The sequence below is a fragment of the Mesoplodon densirostris genome, chromosome 7, assembly GCF_025265405.1.
Source record: "Mesoplodon densirostris isolate mMesDen1 chromosome 7, mMesDen1 primary haplotype, whole genome shotgun sequence".
Classification (NCBI taxonomy): domain Eukaryota; kingdom Metazoa; phylum Chordata; class Mammalia; order Artiodactyla; family Ziphiidae; genus Mesoplodon; species Mesoplodon densirostris.
In genome coordinates, this window is record NC_082667.1 from 32,740,888 (window position 1) to 32,760,154 (window position 19,267).

At 36.2% G+C, this 19,267-nt stretch overlaps 2 protein-coding genes across 2 annotated transcripts in view; one reads left to right on the forward strand and one right to left on the reverse strand.

Annotated features, from left to right (window-relative positions):
• Positions 1-19,267, reverse strand: part of ANO3 (anoctamin 3) — a 393,002-nt gene that overhangs the window by 79,271 nt on the left and 294,464 nt on the right. The window contains 5 exon segments of the mRNA XM_060103704.1: positions 4,867-5,001; positions 9,996-10,117; positions 13,608-13,663; positions 15,885-15,991; positions 16,706-16,837. Of these exon segments, the coding sequence (XP_059959687.1) occupies positions 4,867-5,001; positions 9,996-10,117; positions 13,608-13,663; positions 15,885-15,991; positions 16,706-16,837 (552 nt within the window).
• The window catches only part of MUC15 (mucin 15, cell surface associated), a 96,851-nt gene that overhangs the window by 15,743 nt on the left and 61,841 nt on the right, over positions 1-19,267 (forward strand). The gene's annotated exons all lie outside the window — the stretch shown is intronic.

Here is a 19,267-nt window from a genome sequence, read left to right on the forward strand (position 1 = left end):
GAAGAACAAATACTGCATAATTCCACTTATATTAGGTATCTTAAAAAAACACTCATAGAAACAGAGTAGAATGGTGGTTGCTAGGGGGTAAGGGAGAGGGAAATGGAGAGTTGCTGTTCAATGGGTATAAAGTGTCAGTTATGTAAGATGAGTAAGTTCTAGAGACGTTCTGTACAACATCGTGCCTGTAGTTAACAATACTGTAGTGCTCTTAAAAATTTGTGAAGAGGGTGGATCTCATGTTAAGTGTTCTTATCACAATTTAAAAAAATCAGATATAGGTTTAAACTTACTAGATATTTCCCCCTAAGTCACCCACCTCTCTGAGGATCAATTTCTTCATCTCCAGTTGGAGATAATATGCAACTGGGATATTATGTAATGAATATTGATAATGTGCCTGGCACATCATAGGCATTTGATAAATGGAAGAAGCCCTTATTGCTAAGGATGCTGTCAGGAGAGGATTTGAGAGGGCCTTTAGGACGTAACAGCTTTTGAAAAGCTGGTCAGTACTGAGGACCAAATACAGAGTTCTCATGTCAAAGAGGCAAGAATGGGCCGGAGAGTTGTTTCTGCTCTTTGTCCCAGACCTGAAACCCAAAGCCTGAGAAGCAAGGACCGTATCTACCTGCTTGTTCATTTTTATATTCCTATGATATATGCTCCACCTGGCACAAATCTGACCACCTTTGATTGTATAAGACAAACGTGCACGTAAATATATACATGCACATATACATACAATAAGAAATCTATAACATGATTTTCATGTAATTCTACAATTAACTGCAGAGCAGGTAAGAAATATGACATTAATTCATGTGAACATAGCTGGTAGAAACATAATACAACCCAGTCTTCAGCTTTTCAACATTTTGTTACCTCGCAGTAAACAAAAAAAGTGCTTAAACCAAAACTAAAACAAAGCAACTCAAAATAAAAGCCCTATGTCCTCCACTCACTCGCCATGATAACACCTAAGACTTAACCATGTCTGACACCTTGAATGGAAAAATTCAGCCCCAGGAAATTTTGAAAGTCAAGATATTCAGTGATGCTTATCTTAGTTTAGAATAGAAAGTCTGACAGGATCTTAATTACAGTGTGACAGAAGTAGCAGTAATATAATACCACAAAGCACAGAAGAAAAGAGTTTGCTAGAGCCTTTTAAAACACTCCTTGTGCTAAAGGTTAAAGAATACTTATCTTATACAAAAGGAGCCTAATTTACTTCATTGGCACATAAATCAATAGGAACAAAAAATCTATTCCTTTCATTGCCTTTTGTTCATTTTCAGCTTTGTAAACCTGGAGGAGGAAGTCTACACCACATGGGAAAACTTTGTGAATATGTTCTCCATGGAACCAATTTGAAGAGTAGCTAACTGCCTAAAAATCATTTTCACTTTTGTCAATTCATTTTAAAAGACCATTTTTTTCTAAAACCCTAAAGACTCTATCAAAAAACTCTATAACTAATACATGAATTCAGTAAAGTTGCAGGATACAAAAATCAGTATACAAATATCAGTTGTGTTTCTATATACTAACAAAAAACTATCAAAAAGAGAAATTAAGAAAACAATACCAATTACAATTACATCAAAAAGAATAAAATATTTAGGATTAAATTTAGCCAAGGAGGTGAAAGGTCTATACATTGAAAACTTTAAGACGTTTGCAAAAGAAATTGAAGAAGACACAAATAAATGGAAAGATATTCTGTGCTCATGGATTAGAAAATTTCACACTTTGAAATGTTCATACTACCCCAAAAGATCTACAGATTAAATGCAATCTCTATCAGAATTTTGATGGTATTTTCACAGAAATAGAAAAACCTATCTTAACATTTTTATGAAACCACAAAAATCCCAAAGAGCCAAAGCAATCTTGAGAAAGAACAAAGCTGTAGGCATCACACCCCATGATTTCAAACAATATTATAAAGCTATAGTAATCAAAAGAGTACATATTGGCATAAAAACAGATACATAGATCAATGGAACAGAATAGAGAAATCATAAATAAGCCCATGTATATATGGTCGATTTTTGACAAAAAGCCAAGTATACTCAATGGGGAAAGGATAGTCTCTTCAATAAATGGTGGTGGGAAAACTGGATATCCATATGTAAAAGAATGAACCTACAGCTGTATCTTCCACCATACACAAAAATTAACCCCAAATAGATTAAAGATGTAAATTTAAAACATGAAACTGTAAAACTACGAAATCAATCTTGGTGATGATTTTTAGGATTTGACACCAAAAGTAAAGGCAACAAAAGCAAAAATAATGAAGAATGACTATATCAAACTACAAAGCTTCTGCACAGCGAAGGAAGCTATCAACAAAATTAAAAGGCAATCTACCAGGGGACTTCCCTGGTGGTCCAGTGGCTAAGACTCCGAGCTCCCAATGCAGGGGGCCCAGGTTCAATCCCTGGTCAGGGAACTAGATTCCACATGCCACAACTAAGAGTTCACATGCCACAACTAAAAGGTCCCGTGTGCCGCAACTAAGACCCGACACAGCCAAATAATAAATAAATAAATATTTTTAAAAAGGGAATCTACCAAATGGGAAAAAATATTTGCAAATCATATATCTGATACAGGGTTAAAATCTAAAATATATAAATAACTGATACAACTCAATAGCAAAAAAAAAATCTGATTAAAAGATAGGCAAAGAAACTGAACAGACATGCTTTCAAAGAAGATACAAAAATCAACAGGTACATAAAAAAGTGATCAACATCACTAATCACCAGGGAAATGTAAATCAAAACCACAATGATATATTACCTCATACCTGTTAGGGTGGCTATTATCCAAAAGACAAGAAATAGTAAATTCCCTGGCAGTTCAGTGGTTAGGATGCCACGCTTCCACTGCCAAAAACAACAACAACAAAAAACAAAAAACCCCAAGTGTTGGTGAGGATGTGGAGAAAAGTAAACCCTGTGCACAGTTAATGGAAATGTAAGTTGGTACAGGTACTATGGAAAACAATATGGAAGTTCCTTAAAAAATTAAAAATAGAACCACCATATAATCCATCAATTCCACTTCGGGGTATATATCCAAAGGAAATGAAAACAGGATCTTGAAGAGATATATGCACTCCCATGTTTTTGCACCATTACTCACAATAGGCAAGATAATTAAACAACTTGTGTCCATCAGCAGAGGAATGGATAAAGAAGATTTGAGATACACACACACACACACACACACACACAGACAGGCACACACAAAATAGAAGAGTATCCAGCCATGAGAAAGAAGGAAATCTTGCAACTTGTGACAACATGGGCTTTGAGGGTATTACACTAAGTGAGATAAGCCAGATAGAAAAGAAAAATACTGTATGGTATCACTTTATATGTGAACTCTTAAAAAACAAAGAAAGAAAGAAATAAATAAAAAAGCCAAACTCATAGAGAATAGAGAAGTAGTAAAAAAAAAAAAATAGTACTTTTATTTTCAAGACACTATAACTCCAAATTACAATCTCACTTCTCAGCTTCAGAGGTTACTGATTCAACATCATATGAAGAAATGCCCAAAAGGGGATGAATATTTCCAGTGGGCACATGTTTGTCCAGGAAGATGCTGCCTTCCAGAGTGGTAGTGAGTTTGCAAAACTCTGAAATAAACTTGTCACTAGGTGAAATGCTTTTGAGCAGTAGGTGTTTCTTTGTTTTCATGCTAATTACCATTTGGCCTTCAGGAAGAACAAGGGGATTCTGAGATACCAAATCAAGGAATTTGGTTATGGAATAGGATTCAACCCTGGGACAATGAAAATATTTTGCTTTTAGGCAAAACTGTTATACAAATACATGTGCACATATATATAGATAAAGAATATTCAAGGAAATGCATTTTATGGTCCCATTAACTGTCATGATTACTACCCAGTAGCAAGGCCATGGTTAAAAGATGGACCAGAAGGGAAAAAAGTACTGAGCTTTTTTTTAAGGAGGGGAAAAGTACTTTTTCGTATTTTGAATTGCATCATACAAGGTTGAACTTGATGAAATCCTTGTGGTATAGTAAATAGAACATGCTGTTAAGAGGATTCTTTAATTAATTCCTTAACTCATTTAATTCTTTAATGTGACTTTTACCTCTGCTGAATAATAATGTATTGTTCTTATATCCAAATCTTGAGTCATTTAAACTTTAACAGAAAAATCACCATTCTGATAAGTGTTTGCTATTTCCCAAATCTTATTTTACTACCATTTTGATATCAAGTCTTTCATAAATCTATTCTCATAGAGAGTAACAAAGTAGAAAGTGATTTTATGTTCTCATGAGAGGAGACTACTTAGGGTAGGATTTATGTGGTATGAATATTTTGTTTAGACATCTTTAACTATGTAAGGTTCCCTCATCTGCTAAAAGGAATACTCATCTCCAAAGGTGGTAATGAAAGTTGCATAAAATGAAACAATATATTTGGACAGTCTTTGTATATCTTAAGTGTTTAAAGAACTGTAGCTATTATAATTATTTGAATTAATGTATTGAGAGAGCATTCCAGACTACAAAATACTATGCAAATTTAAATTATATAGAACTGTCTATTGCATTGCTGAATTACTGATTATGTGGGATATACTAGAAAGAGAAATTTGGCCTAAAGAGAAACAGTCTTAGAACTTATCCAAGAGACTTTGCGTATAAAAATATAGAAATGACCTTTTTATAGTGCTTCTCCCCTGCAAAAACAAAAACAAGCAAATAAATTTAGTACCATAACTTGCTTTTATAGTCAGCATTACTATAAAGCTTTCATCCAATCAGAAGAAGGGCCAATTTTTTTAAATAAGTCTGTTAATAGCTTACCTTACTTGACTTGCATTCATTGTTAATATTCCATAGAAGAAAACACACAAGCCAACAATAGCTGCAGGAATCAGCATTCCAGTATACCACCCCAGCCAAGCAAAGTATAGCCCAATCTTCTCACCAAAGTATAGCCTGCATGAGAAAGCAAATCCTTAGCTTAAGGCAACGTAAGTGACACTACAAATATTGATGTCGCATCTAGTCAATTTCAGATGGACAACTGACTATACTGGCTCAGTTCCTCCTGTGCTCCATCTGGGTGGGGTATCTTAATAGTCTTGCTTGTTAATGAATACAATAATGGTGATATTGTTTATCATTAAACATTGTCATTATAGAAGTAATTTTATTTTATTTATTATAGGAGTATGTTTCTTTCTTTCTTTTTATAAGCCAGGTCTTGCTTTTCTTCATCCTCCTAGTAGAATCCTTTTTGTTTTCCTTACACAAAGCTATGCTAAACCATATTGCTTTGGCGTAAATTAGAAAAACATCTCCCTCTAGGTAGCTGCTGAAAGCAGACTTGATTTCTGTCTCCATCTGCACCCTTGGCCCGACTCCCTTATGCCAGACACAATCTGCACAACTGTGTCACACATCTTCCTCAACAAAGCTCAACTCTGCTGTTCCTGGAGCACATGATTCTTTCCTTGGTTAATGCTGTTCCCTCACTTTGGAATATTACATTTCACCCTCTTCTCCTGTCTGGCTTGTACTTATCCTGTACTTTATATAACTTCTCCTGGGAAGCCTGCCCTGATTTCACTTCAAACCTGGGTTAGATGTCCCTGCTCTTGCTATCACATTCCCTTCACCTATGTTTCAGTGTCTTAAACTTGTAAAACTTTATGACAATTACCTGTCACTCCCCTATTCCTCTCCCTCCTCATCAGAATGCAAGCTGCTTGAAAGTGGACCTGTGTCCTGTTTCATTAGCACCCACCACAGGAAGTGTTTTATTGAAAGAAGTGAAGGGAATGAATGCATTTTATTTCCCTTCAGCTTATTAAAATAATTTATATGGAAGTAGCAGATGAATGAGGCAGTTCTGATGACTACTCAGTTCTTTCTTCACCGAATCTGCTGCCAATAGTAACTGTCACAGTTTATAAAGCTCTGGTAAGAAATAATAATTTCTTGAATTCTGTACTGGTGTTTGTCCCAGCACTAGTTTTAGAGAGTGGTGTTTTACAGTTCATTTGGGAATACCTCTCTGGGCAAAAATTCTTGCTGGGAAGAAAATTCTCTTGTTATTTGTTTTACCTTAACAAGACTTCTCTCTCTGAAAATCATTCTTTCTACTCCATTCTCTGTATTGTGCCAACTAAAATTTGTGCATATTCTACCAAGCGTAGACATGGAGCTGTCCTCCACTAAGCATCATTTACCTAATTTTTTTGTTTTTTCATTTATTTCTCCTAGGAGACAGATCAGTAGTCTATTCATTTCTTATATACTGGCAGTGTTCTACTTTGAGACGAAGCTTATAATATTAACAGGTATTCTAATATAGCCACTTGTTCCTTTAAACAAGTGTTCTTCTGTGGGGTGCAGTAGGGTTTTGGCACATATTACTAATATTTTTATAACGATGACTATAAAGGACTGCACAGACAGACCCCCTTATACGGAGAGCATTATACCAAGATTTTAAATCATACCTTGTTGAAGGTTAAGAGGAGCAATAATGTTATTTGACAGGAGTATAATTACCTAAGTTACAGCAGATTTCAGATCTGTTTCATGAGAAGAAGCTAGTTCCAGGCAAACAAGGCTAATGAAAATGTCCTTAACCTAGAACATGGGAGGTCACAATCTTTTAGGATCTCTAGGCGTTCCTTAAATTTCTTTAAAACCATGACAGGGCAAGGAGGAACGGGGGGTTGCTATTGGTGTCACCCCATCACACTTCACCCACAGTCACTTTCTTTTCATGTTTTATATACTGGTATCCTAAGTGACATTTCATTTGATGATAGGATTCTGCTGCTGAAATAACTTCTACCATAAAAAACTTCTATTATAAAAACAAATGTTAAGTTGACCTCTTTTAGAGAGAATCATTTCATTTAGTTTTTAAATTTAAATCCTTCCGGCGCCTATTGAAAAACATTGGAAAAAAAACACACAGCTATTTTGTTAAGCAGGTTTTGTAGTTGACCATTTTTTAAACGTATTCTTTCCAGATTCCAGTATTTTCCATGGAAAAATCGATTGAAACGAAGATAGGCATTGTCTACTAAATGTTTGAGTCTATTCTTAAAATGAGAACAAAACACAAACACATGTTCAGGAATGGTTGTTTATAAAAAATAAAATGAATTGATAGTCCCTCACTTTTCATCCACTATTACTGAACTTTTTCAGCAGGAGAGAATACAGGCCTGGCCTGTGGGTGTCCATCATCTGTGACACAAGTATATTAAAAAAAACTCTGATTCCAGGACACCCTCTTTCTCTCACTATGGACAGGAAGCCACACAATAAGAGGCTCATGTCCTCAAAATTGTATAGTCTTAAGAACAATGTAACTCCAAATAATTAAAAAGTCACAGATTTTAAGGCAATCTTCCTACTCATTGTAGAAAACTGGGTCTTATACAAAATGCTATGTACAAGATTGTATAGTTTGATCTGAATGCCTCATCGCCATCTCAATTTTGTTAACAAGAAAGTTCCTAGAGAGCAGGCACCTGTTGAAATGCCATCTATACTCGTTTACGGCCTTCATCTTGGGTGGGTCCCTCATCACATCTCTCCCCTTAGCCACTTGAACACAAAATACATGATTTTCATAAGCAAAATTTCCCTTCTGAGTCAACACCCAGAGAATTGGTAATAGCAGCTGAATCACCCTATTTATTGAAAATAAAGGTTGCTTGCTGAAATTACCTGAGGCAGCAATAGCCATGTCTCCTATAGATAGGAGAACTGTTGACACTGAAATGCTTGCTTAAAAATCCCAACTTCACTTTAATTCCTATTAAATATGGTTTTGTGAATTAGCACATCTCACTGCATTCATGTATCTCTAAAACAATTATTCTTTAACTTGCATAAATAAGACTGATAATTTGTCGTGACTGAATTAGATTCAAAGCATCTTGATTTTGGATATACCCAAGTACTTAATGTTTGAGATAAAAATGGTTTGGTGTTAGGGGCCTCCCTGGTGGCGCAAGTGGTTGAGAGTCCGCCTGCCGATGCAGGGGATACGGGTTCGTGCCCCGGTCTGGGAGGATCCCATATGCCGCGGAGCGGCTGGGCCTGTGGGCCATGGCCGCTGAGCCTGTGCGTCCGGAGCCTGCGCGTCCGGAGCCTGTGCTCCACAACGGGGGAGGCCACAACAGTGAGAGGCCCGCGTACCGCAAAAAAAAAAAAAAAAAAAATGGTTTGGTGTTGGATAGTATGCTCTGTACATCCACTCCACATTCTACCCTTTTCCTTCCTGCTATGTACCCAGGAGGCTCACCTGTATGCATAGTATCACCTACGCTCCTTCCTTCTTCTGTTTCCTGATAGGCTCATTGGCCAACTGAAGGTACCAGCAGGAGATCACAAGGAGGGATAAGAGATGTGGGGTATTTTTTTTTAAATTTTTATTTATTTATTTATTCATTTATTTATGGCTGTGTTGGCTCTTCGTTTCTGTGTGAGGGCTTTCTCTAGTTGCGGCGAGCGGGGGCCACTCCTCATCGCGGTGCGCGGGCCTCTCACTATCGCGGCCTCTCGTTGCGGAGCACAGGCTCCAGACACGCAGGCTCAGTATTTGTGGCTCACGGGGCCAGCCGCTCCGTGGCATGTGGGATCTTCCCAGACCAGGGCTCGAACCCGTGTCCCCTGCATTGGCAGGCAGACTCTCAACCACTGTGCCACCAGGGAAGCCCTGATGTGGGGTATTTTTTATTTCACAAGGAGGGATAAGAGATGTGGGGTATTTTTAATTACCCTGACTTTCTTCTTCAATGATTATAGCTTTTAACAAGTTCTGCCAACTGCTGTCTCCCCTTGTCCCTTCAAGTCTAGGTCTGATAACAGCTTCCAGCTTTTGCCAGTCCCTGGAAGCTTCATTATCATCTGTTGGCTCCCTTGATCCTATTTATACTTCTGCATATTAAATTCTATTATTAAATTCTCTTCAAATACCCCTTCTATTCTATCAGTTCTATCAGTTTCCTGTTGGGAAAATGACTGATACAGTTATGAGTTATTCTTGATATTTATATTTCATAAACAGCTCAAAATGTCAACATATATAACCTTATAATATGAATGCTCTTTTTTTATTTTACTTTATAAATATTTCTAGTTATCTGGGGACTTGTCTTTTTTAATATATATTTCCTGATTTTTAAAAATAAGAACAAATTATTTTCCATCAAAATAAAATAAACCATGAATATAACACTAATTCAAGTTGAGAGCAGTTATTTACTAGGATATACCTCCTGGAATAGAATAGACACTCACTAAGTATTTGTTGAAGGATAAATACATGCATAGATGCTATGTTGGCCATTTTTCTCTTTGCTCTTAGATCCATTTTCTGCCTTTTCCTCTTTGGATTTGTTTTCACGGGGAAGTAGATTATATAGATTCACTTGTAAATTGCTGCTGGTAAGTTACACTAGGAGGTACTGGAAGTCTCAAAAGGTGGAAGGAAGGGAAGAAGAGCCCATATCTTTCCTCCTCTCTTGGCTGTCCTCAGGGCTGTCTCCAGAGCAGCCATAATTTGTTATGGCTCCATAATTCTCTGTGGCTTGACTCTCAACACTTCACTTTTCTGCAGGTAGTCCTACTCATGGATGGCATAGCTCTTGCCCAACGGCTCAGGTAGTAAGCTCTGAAATATACTTCATCTCATTTTCCCTCCAGCTTTAAGGGTTGTTAGCAATTTTCTGCTGTTGTTAATCGCTGGTTGCCTCACATTTCTGTTTGATTTCTCAGCTTTCCCATCCCCTGTGCTACTGATTCCCTAAATTAAGTTCCTTTCATTGAAAAGACGTATAGTGGCTTCTTTTTCCTTAATCACACCCTAACTAATACAGATGAGTTGGTGGGTAAATAAAATAATAAGAAGAGGATAACAAAATAGCATAATATGTCTTCCGTTATCAATCCAGTACCTGATTAAATCCAGGGGCTGATGTTTGTACCACATTCCCCAGCGTGCCCAGCGCTCATATAATAGATGTCTGTTATTCTGAGGTCCATGGGTTTTGATGGGCTGGTTACTCTTGTAGGCTCCCTGAAACAAATAAAATAAGATGAATTGATATCTATTCTTTTAGTGAAATTTGAACTAATAGGAATTGTTTTTGCTTTTTTTCCTTAGGGAATAATTTAATAACTTACTGAAAGCTTCAGAAATTATAAACATAAGCCCATCACTGAAGTGATGTAGTAAATGCATTTATATATCTATATTTCATTGAAAATACTCTGATAGTTCCTTAAAAATTCTTTCTTAAATCCCTTTTTTAAACCAATGAGATGCCTTTCACTTAAAGTAAGCTTTAGGTTTCATTGTTTGGAACCCAAGGTCTTGTAATAAACACAGTATCTTCATCATCATTGAGAGAAATTGTTGTAATCTTTAGTTCAGAAATTGAGTATTATTCTGCTTTGAGAAGCGATCCAGTACCAGAAAATATTTATTTCATTTATAGAAGCTAAGGGAAAGAGTCAATGTTCATTCAGCAAATATAGACGCCCCCCAAAAGAATCACTATGCTGTCCACATGAAACTGACATAATATTGTAAACAACTATATTTCAATAAAAAAATTTTTAAGTATAAGAGGCCTGTCTCCATTGTTATTCATGTTTTGAAATCTGTAAATTTTACTTCAGGTTAGATATTCCAAAAATGGAAGCATGTTTTCCAATTCTTTATATCCCCCTCAAAAATCTGTCATATGGGTTGCAATTTCAGAAACATAGAATATATATGCCTTTTAGAGGAACGTGTTCCCTGAAGGCTGAACTGCTCTGCTTTTATAATTTAAAAAAATGATAATAGATATAGTGACTATTTTCTGAATCAAAACTTAGGACACAGGATTTTACAAAGTCCCTCTGCTCACTCCAATATGTGATTCTACTTTTATGAAATGTTTGATGAAAATTTAAAACAAGTGGAATTATGCCTCAGTTACCTCACCTAAATGATGAGGATAAGAATAAGTATTAATGATACCAATACAGAGGGATCTTGTGAGGGCCCCTTTGGAGAATAGCTATAAAGTGCCAGCCACATAAGAAGTATAAAAATAATGTCAGTTAATTTTAGGTGTTTGCTATATTGTGGCCAATGAACAGTGCAAAACTATCATCTGAATGGTTCCAGACAACCAGGGCTGTGAGTTCCTATGAAGAAAGATGGCACCTTGAATCATGGTCTGTAGGTGCCTCAGGCTGAAATGAGAGGCACATATGGACTTTGCCTCTGGCTTTCTAAGAAAATAGATAAATTAATTAGGTAAGGGTGGAAGAGCAGTCTTCCCTAAGGGAGCCCAAAGTGTTTAAAACCTAAAGATTGGAAGCTAAGGAGATGAAAGTAAAGATCAAGATTCTAAGACATCCACTTGAGAAAAGTTTGTTTGCTTGTGAAACTGGACTGACTTGTTAAAGTAGCCTGCCCTGAGATTGGGAAGGGAAGGGAAGGTGAACCAAAATCTCAGGTTTCCTTCATGCATTCCTGATAATACTAAAATACATGACTTTCCTTCCCAGCCTCAGTGGTCATAGGCATTTCCTGGGTTTTAGGCGCTAAGCTTTAGATCCGTAGTACCTCATTATTCTGACTTGGCTCAATAACCTCAATCAACCATAATGTTCTGACTCTTGCCCACCCATGCGTTCTCATCCCTTTTCAGAGGACTATGTACACTCAGTGATCCTCACCATCTCCATTATCGGCCCCTTCCTCCAACTGACACACTTTTCTTCTGTCTCCACTATTCATAATTGATGGGATTATCAATTCCATCAATATTTTAGGCAAACTCTTTCTCATATATATATTCCCCTTCGTCCCTTTCTTTCTTCTTTGTCATGCCAAATTTCACTGGACATGTCTCTTTCTTCCCTTTAGCTACTGTCTCTTTTGTAAGTAAAAAATAAATCTCAACTGTGGGTGAAAAGTGTGAGAGTGATACTAATAATACTCCTGCAATAAGGAAGAAGGAGGTCTAAACTGTGACTGTCCTTATTCAAATTATAGTCAGTGCCACTGACTCCATTTTCCTCTAAATAAGTCTTGTTTTTCTTTCTTCAATTAGTAGTCTTCAAAATTGATAGAAAATTCCTGAGTCCATTTTATTGACTTGCTGCTTTGTTTTTGTTACTTGTATTTCAACAATATTGTTTTCCAGTCATTTTGTGTATGTACACCATATACTAGTACTTCTACCAAATTATAAGAATGGGAAAATGACTATTATTTACAACCTTTTCCCAATAGTTTCCAAATTTCACACAAGAAACTGTCAAATAAACTGTCAGAACACAGACTAGTTAGGTAAACAAAATTACTTAGAGGACAAAACAAACCTTCCTGTGCTACAGAAGCTCTCCCAGGGACTCAGGTTTGCCACTGAACAGTTTACCACTTACTGACTAGGTCGTATTTGACATGGTATTTAATTTCTCCGCGCCTTGCTTCTGTATCTCTGCAATGGAAAAATAATAATATCTCCCCTCCAAAGTTATTGTCAGATGAGTGGGGAAGTCCATGCACAGGATCTGTTGCACGAAACACTCTAACACATTATCTGTTATCATTATTTCTATTCCTAATATAAGTAGGTATGCCATAATGAATAGAAGCATTGGAGTCTGGCTTCCTGGGCTCAAAACTGTGCCTTTAATAGTTAACCTTTCTCTGCCTCAATGATCTATCTATAAAACAGAGTTAATATTATTGCTTATCTCAAAGGGTTGTTGCAAAGGTTAAATGAGATAGTCCATATGAAACGTTTAGCTCAGTACCAGACAGGAAGTGCTCAATACATTTTATCTTTATGAGTTATACTAGATTGTGAATTCCTCAGGTATAAGGGTTATGTCCTATGAGTTCTCAGCCTTTAAAAAAAGAAGACTGATGGGCTTTGAAAACACACTCATTAAACCTCTAAAGACCCTGTTCTTATTTTGAAATGTATAACTGCCTTAAAAAGAATATAGTATGTGTGTGTATTGGGGGGGAGTTTAAAACTGATTCACATGTCATTCATGACTCAGCAGGCAGAGTTACCACAACATGACCTACTTAAAACTGGAAGAGAGGTAATAATTTGACAGAAAATCAAGTAAATAATGGGGTGTAGATTTTTGGTTTGGGTTTGTCTTAGGTTTTCAGGTATCCCAAAGTAATAGGCACAGACCAGAACCTGCCCTGTTCGGAAGTTGTGTAAATCCCAAGCTGAGTCAAGCATGGAGCTGTGTTGGAGCAGAGGGCTATCTATGTCTGGTCAGAGTGGCTGAGCAATGTCCATGAGTTCCCTCTGAGGGTGGGATTCCTAGTACAGGGCAAATTGCAGAAGGGTTCTGGAGCACAGGAGCCAGTGTGCAGCCATAGATTATCACGGGGTCTCAGAAAGGTCCAAGGCCACTCACTGGTTGAACCCTCAAATAAGGAATAAGGCAGCTAGACTTAAGTGAAAAAAAAAAAAATGAGATCAAGCATTGAGCAGGAGAAACATTTTTTTAAAATGGAAATTGTATTTCAAAATTACCTCATGAGGGGGAAAAGCTGCTATATATGAGCCATTGTTTAAAAGTTTACAGATACCTGGAAAAAGAAGAAAAGAACAGTTCTTGAGTTAGTTTAATTGAAGACTTCCCTCTGAAGCAACCTACATAATACTTGGGAAAATAAATTAATTTAAAAACAAAATAACCCAAATGACTTCCATAGCCATATCACCTATGAGGACAGTGAGGTTGTGAAAGAGACTGATTCTAAGAGTCTAACTGTGTCCTTACAAGATTAATAAAGGGTTTACAAGGTGCCAATGTATGGCACTTGCCATATCATGAAATGTGGGGATTTTAATACCCACTTATTTGGGGGTACATGAGCCTGGAACAACTTTTTTTTTTTTACTCAAAACAAAATTTGGTCAAGGAAACAGAGGAATTCCCCACTCCTCAAAATGTCTCAAAGGAGATTGGTATTGAGAAATCTTTAATTCTTTAATACTGATCCAAAGAGAATAAACAGCGATATGTGACCCTTCTTAAAAATCTCTCCATCCCAATGAGAGTGTAGTGAAATGGACTGTCTAATATAGTTCTGGGAAGACTAGATATTTGGAAAACTCTTATGAAGAGCAATTTTCATTGCAATATTATTTATATTAGTAAAGAATTAGAAATAATTGTACATCCAAAATTGGGTAATTGTTTCATTATTATGGTTCAATCAATTATATAAGTGCTTGGTAAATGACTGTAGTTTGATGAATGCTTACAACAGAATATTGTACAGCTATTTAAAATAATGTTTTCAGACATACTAAAGGGCTTGAGAAAGTACTCATAATGGTAATTTCAAAAAGGACAGAAAATTGTAAACATTGCACGCTTCTAATTATGAGATGTATATGTATATATATTCAGTACTAATTTGGTACAGTGAAAATTGAATGTAGGGATTTTTAAATTTTATTTTTATATGCTTCTGTGTTTATTGCATGTTTGACAAAGGGCATGCTATCTTTACAACCATTTAAATGTCAATTTTATTTTTTAAAGTCTACATAAGCACGTAGTGCTATCATTTAGACACATTTGTAGTTTACATTCTGGACTTCTCTATCTTTATTTCTTGTTTAGAAAACTTCTGATTAAGTGTCAAATTTTTTATAAGGATTTAGTTTTTAAATTAATTATTTTGACTGCTCAATAATAAATGAATTATTAATCAGAAGAGAACCAAAGTCTGAACATTCCTCTTTGGATGACTTGAAACATAGTTCATTTTACTAATATGGTAATCTATTTGAATGCAAATCAGTACATATTGGTACAAGTTTCCACTGGCTATCAACTTTTTTTTAATCAACTTTTTTATTTGAAGGAATTTTAGAACATGACTAACATTTTATTTCTTCAGCCATATTGTATTTTTCACACTAACAAACGGCCAGCTCATTTGTTACCTGTTGTTTTCTGCTCTGCTCTGTGTAAACTTTTCAATTTTACTTAATTTTCCCAGGTGAAACTTTCTGTTTTCTTTTGCATCAGACATGTTGTAGCATACTGCTAAACATTCAAACAACAGAGACATTTAGAAATTTAAAATTAGCTGTAATCTCACCTCTCAGAGATAATGTCTAAAATGTTTCAATAAATTCTAGATTTTTTCTTTTTTTGTGTGTTTAGAAAATGGGATTACACATTAAATTTACAGTTTTGTAATCTGTTTTTTTTCCACCTAATAATGCTCTCTGGATATCTTTTGAAGTCAATAATTAGAGAACTGATACTAATTTTCAATCTCCATGAGTAAAGGGTCTGTGTCATATACTTTCCATAATATATAGTGTATAATAGATGCTGAATACATTTGAGTTAAGAGTGAATAAAATCACACCATTTTTAATGGATGTATTATGTGCATATAGCCTAATGGACAGCTAAAGTATCTCCAGTATTATTCTATTCTATTCTTTGTCTACAAAGCCACAATGAACAAATTTCTACATATATTGTTATTCAAAAGTCTGATTATTTCTTTGGGATAAATTTCTAGAAATAAAATTTCTGTTCCAAAGTTCTTGCACATTTCACATTTTGATACACATTGCCAAGTGCCCTTGAAAAAGTTTTTTGTTTGTTTTATTTTGTTTTCTTTCATTGAAAGGCTGAAAATACAATGTTTAGAGTTTGTTCACTGCATTATATCCCATATCTAATGCAGGAAGGCAAAACTTCAGTTGTTAAAAAATACTTCTGAGTGTAATCAGTAAAAGTAAATTCCATAGTATGCTTTTAATTAGTTTTCTTACCCACTTTTGATATTCCATTTTCATATTTGGTGTGCTGCAGCATGTGATAGACTATCCTGCTTCGAGTAGCATTGCTGAAGAAGGTGTCCTTATTGTTTATTATGAAGCTGGGAAGATAAGCGGATTGGTTTTAATATTCAATGCAGACCACAGAATCTAGCAACAGTTACAAGTTCCTGGGTAGTCATCCATGTATTTTCTCCATTAAAATGAATGCATGTAAAGTATAATAAATCAGAAGAGAAACCATCTTCTTAAAAAAAATCATTTGGCTGAGAAAATATACACTTATAAATAATACAGGCATTGTCAAATATTCATTTTAATATCCTTCAGTTTATAAGGAAGCCTAAATGTCCTCATATTTCTTATTGAGCATGGAACAAGAACAGATTGTCTGCTGGCTCCCATAAATTTTGTACTACCTTAAGCAATGTGGTTCCAAATAGAACACATTAAAAATTGATGTCATTCCCCAATACTGCACTTTCCGAGCTAGCTTGTTTTCAGTACTTCAGCGACAAGCAAAGTTTCTCCTTTCCCCTTCATATCCTACTGTTCCATTGTAGAAAGAGTTGTATGGAGTAAACATGAGAGCCAATGATGTAAAGAGCAAAAGGGTGACTTCAAGAGGTGGTGGGAGGTGGGAGGGGTGTTCCCTGGCACGGTCCAGTGGTTAAGACTCCACACTTTCACTGACAAGGACCTGGGTTCAATCCCTGGTCAGGGAATTAAGATCCCACATGGCATGGCTAAAAAAATTAAATAATTAAAAAAAAATCTTTAAAAGAGGTGATGGGAGAAAAGAGATGGGAACTCACTGGTGAATTCGTGCACGACTGAAGGGGCCAGTATAGCAGTCTGACTCCTCCAGGTCTGGGAAAGCTGACTTGTCAAGAACCATGGGGTTTTGGGACATCCATTTTTTGATTCTTCTAAAATATTTTTGCACCCTGGAACAAAGTCACATTTTAGAACTGAATTAGGTTGCACTCCAGAGCCATGCCTACCTTCCACTACCATTCTGAAAGATTCCCAAAAGACATACACACACCCACATTCTCACACACAAACATGCATTATTCCTGTACCCATACAAAGGAAATAATTCCAAAGCAAACCAAATCTTGCATTTATTTAAAGTCTTTCAGGGCAACTAGGTGATCCTCATAAGGAAAATCTGTGGAAAATATTAGAAAATCATCATACATAAAGATGGGGTAGGAAAAAGCATAAAGAATAAAACCAGCAAGATTGTTTATTAAAGTTGAGTGTATGTATGTATATATCTATATCTATATATGTGTGGCTATAGATCACTTTAAAAAATCTATAGCAATGTGGCTCCAGAAAAGTGGAGACTGAAAAGAAAGAAATGGCTACAATGCACTCAACGCATTAAGTTCTGGGAGCCACAGGTCCTATGGTAACAGCAAGAGTTTCGGGTCAAGAAAAACTGGGTTCAAAGGCAGCTCTGCATTATAGTAACTATGGAAACTTGTATAAGTTATTTAATTTCTTGCCTTGGTTTCCTCACCCATAAAAGTAATAATACTGATATTGCTGGAGAGTTGTGAGTTGGTGTTTTACATTAAACTTGATGATTAACAATAAGGAGAGTTGAGTCAAGGAGTCTTTGCAGTACTTTTAAGACTTTAAGGGACATGTAAATCACCTGAAGATCTTGTTAAAATGCAGATACTAATTCAGCAGACCTAGGGTGGGGTCTGAGATTCTGCATTTCTAACTAGTTCTCGGGGGTGCTCATCTTGCTATCCACTGACTGCGCTTTGAGGGGTGGATTTAGCATAGACTCCAGGTTAGAGAACATTAAAACACTGTTTCGGGAAATCTCACATCAGGATACTTTGGCCTCAGCTTTAGATTACAGTCACAACTCAGTTCTATGTGGTATATATACTGATTGGAATCATATTTATTTTTCAAAAGACAAAAATGAAAGCAAAAGACATACTGACTCCAGAGATTGATTCTGAAAATGAGATTCTGAGTTGCTATAATAACAGCTGTGTTTACTTTAAAAATGTGCTATATTTACACACTATTTATGAGGTTCTATCTTTGGCAGTTATTGGACTTCTTCTGCAATAGTGAGTCAAAGTGGCAGGATAGAATATTTTCCTAGAAGTACAATGCATCTTAATATTTGGCCAACTCTGCTTAAACTTTAAAAAATTTAGTACAGCCATGTGCAGGCAGACTGTATCTTAAAAATGATTTCATTCAAGTCTATTATGGTAAAATTACCATGTCTATATAATTTGAAATGAGCATCAAGTTTTGATTTTTAGCATGTGAAGAGTATGGACATTTTCTTTGCCAAGTAATGTTATCATTTAGATGCCAAGTCTTTTGGTTTTGGAGGGACCAGAGCATTTCTTTCTAGCCTAAAATAATAAATGAGCGTTATCTGAAGTGTCCATTTTGCTTCTTCTTATTACAAAGAAAGCCTCTGAAATCACAAAATATTGCTGTATTCCAGCCACTAGTGCACAGACATGTAAAAACACTGAATAGATTATATAGCAATTACTCCAACTTTTCAAAGTTAGCCTAGTGGAGAAAACAATGGGATAAAAAATTAGAGGATGGGGCTTCCCTGGTGGCGCAGTGGTTGAGAGTCCTCCTGCCAATGCAGGAGACACGGGTTCGTGCCCCGGTCTGGGAAGATCCCACATGCCGCAGAGCAGCTGGGCCCGTGAGCCATGGCCGCTGGGCCTGCGCGTCCGGAGCCTGTGCTCCGCAGCGGGAGAGGGCACAACAGTGAGAGGCCCGCGTACCGCAAAACAACAACAACAACAACAACAACAAAATTAGAGGATGAATTTGCCAGTCATTGAAATTGAGCCAAACATTTTCAATCTTTGAGCTTTAGGTTCGTCATCTGTAAAGAGAGAAAGTAATTCCATCTGTCCTACTTCATTAGGTGGCTAGGAGGATCAAATAAAAGGAGGCATCTGATGACACTTAGAAAATGCTGATAGCTATAGCACCCAAGGGCTTACTATCTCTGACAAAATTGCAAACATACTAGAAATAAGTGCCAATCAAAAAATATTAAAGAAATGAAATAAAATGACTTTTAGACCATCACTGACCTTTTACAGAAAAATAAACCATATTATCAGTTTAGGCTTTTCACATACTTTCTATGAAGGAATACATGATGTCTAATAGTGAAATGTGGTCAGGGCTGGATCTGAATCACCGGATGTGAAGATCTAGCTTATTATTTAATTTCTTTGATTCTCATTCAGTTTTCTCATCTCTTAAATGAAGGGATATTCTGATAATTAAATAGGTACTGATTGATCCCACAGTGCCCAGCACAAAGTAAACACTCAATAAATATTTATGATAAT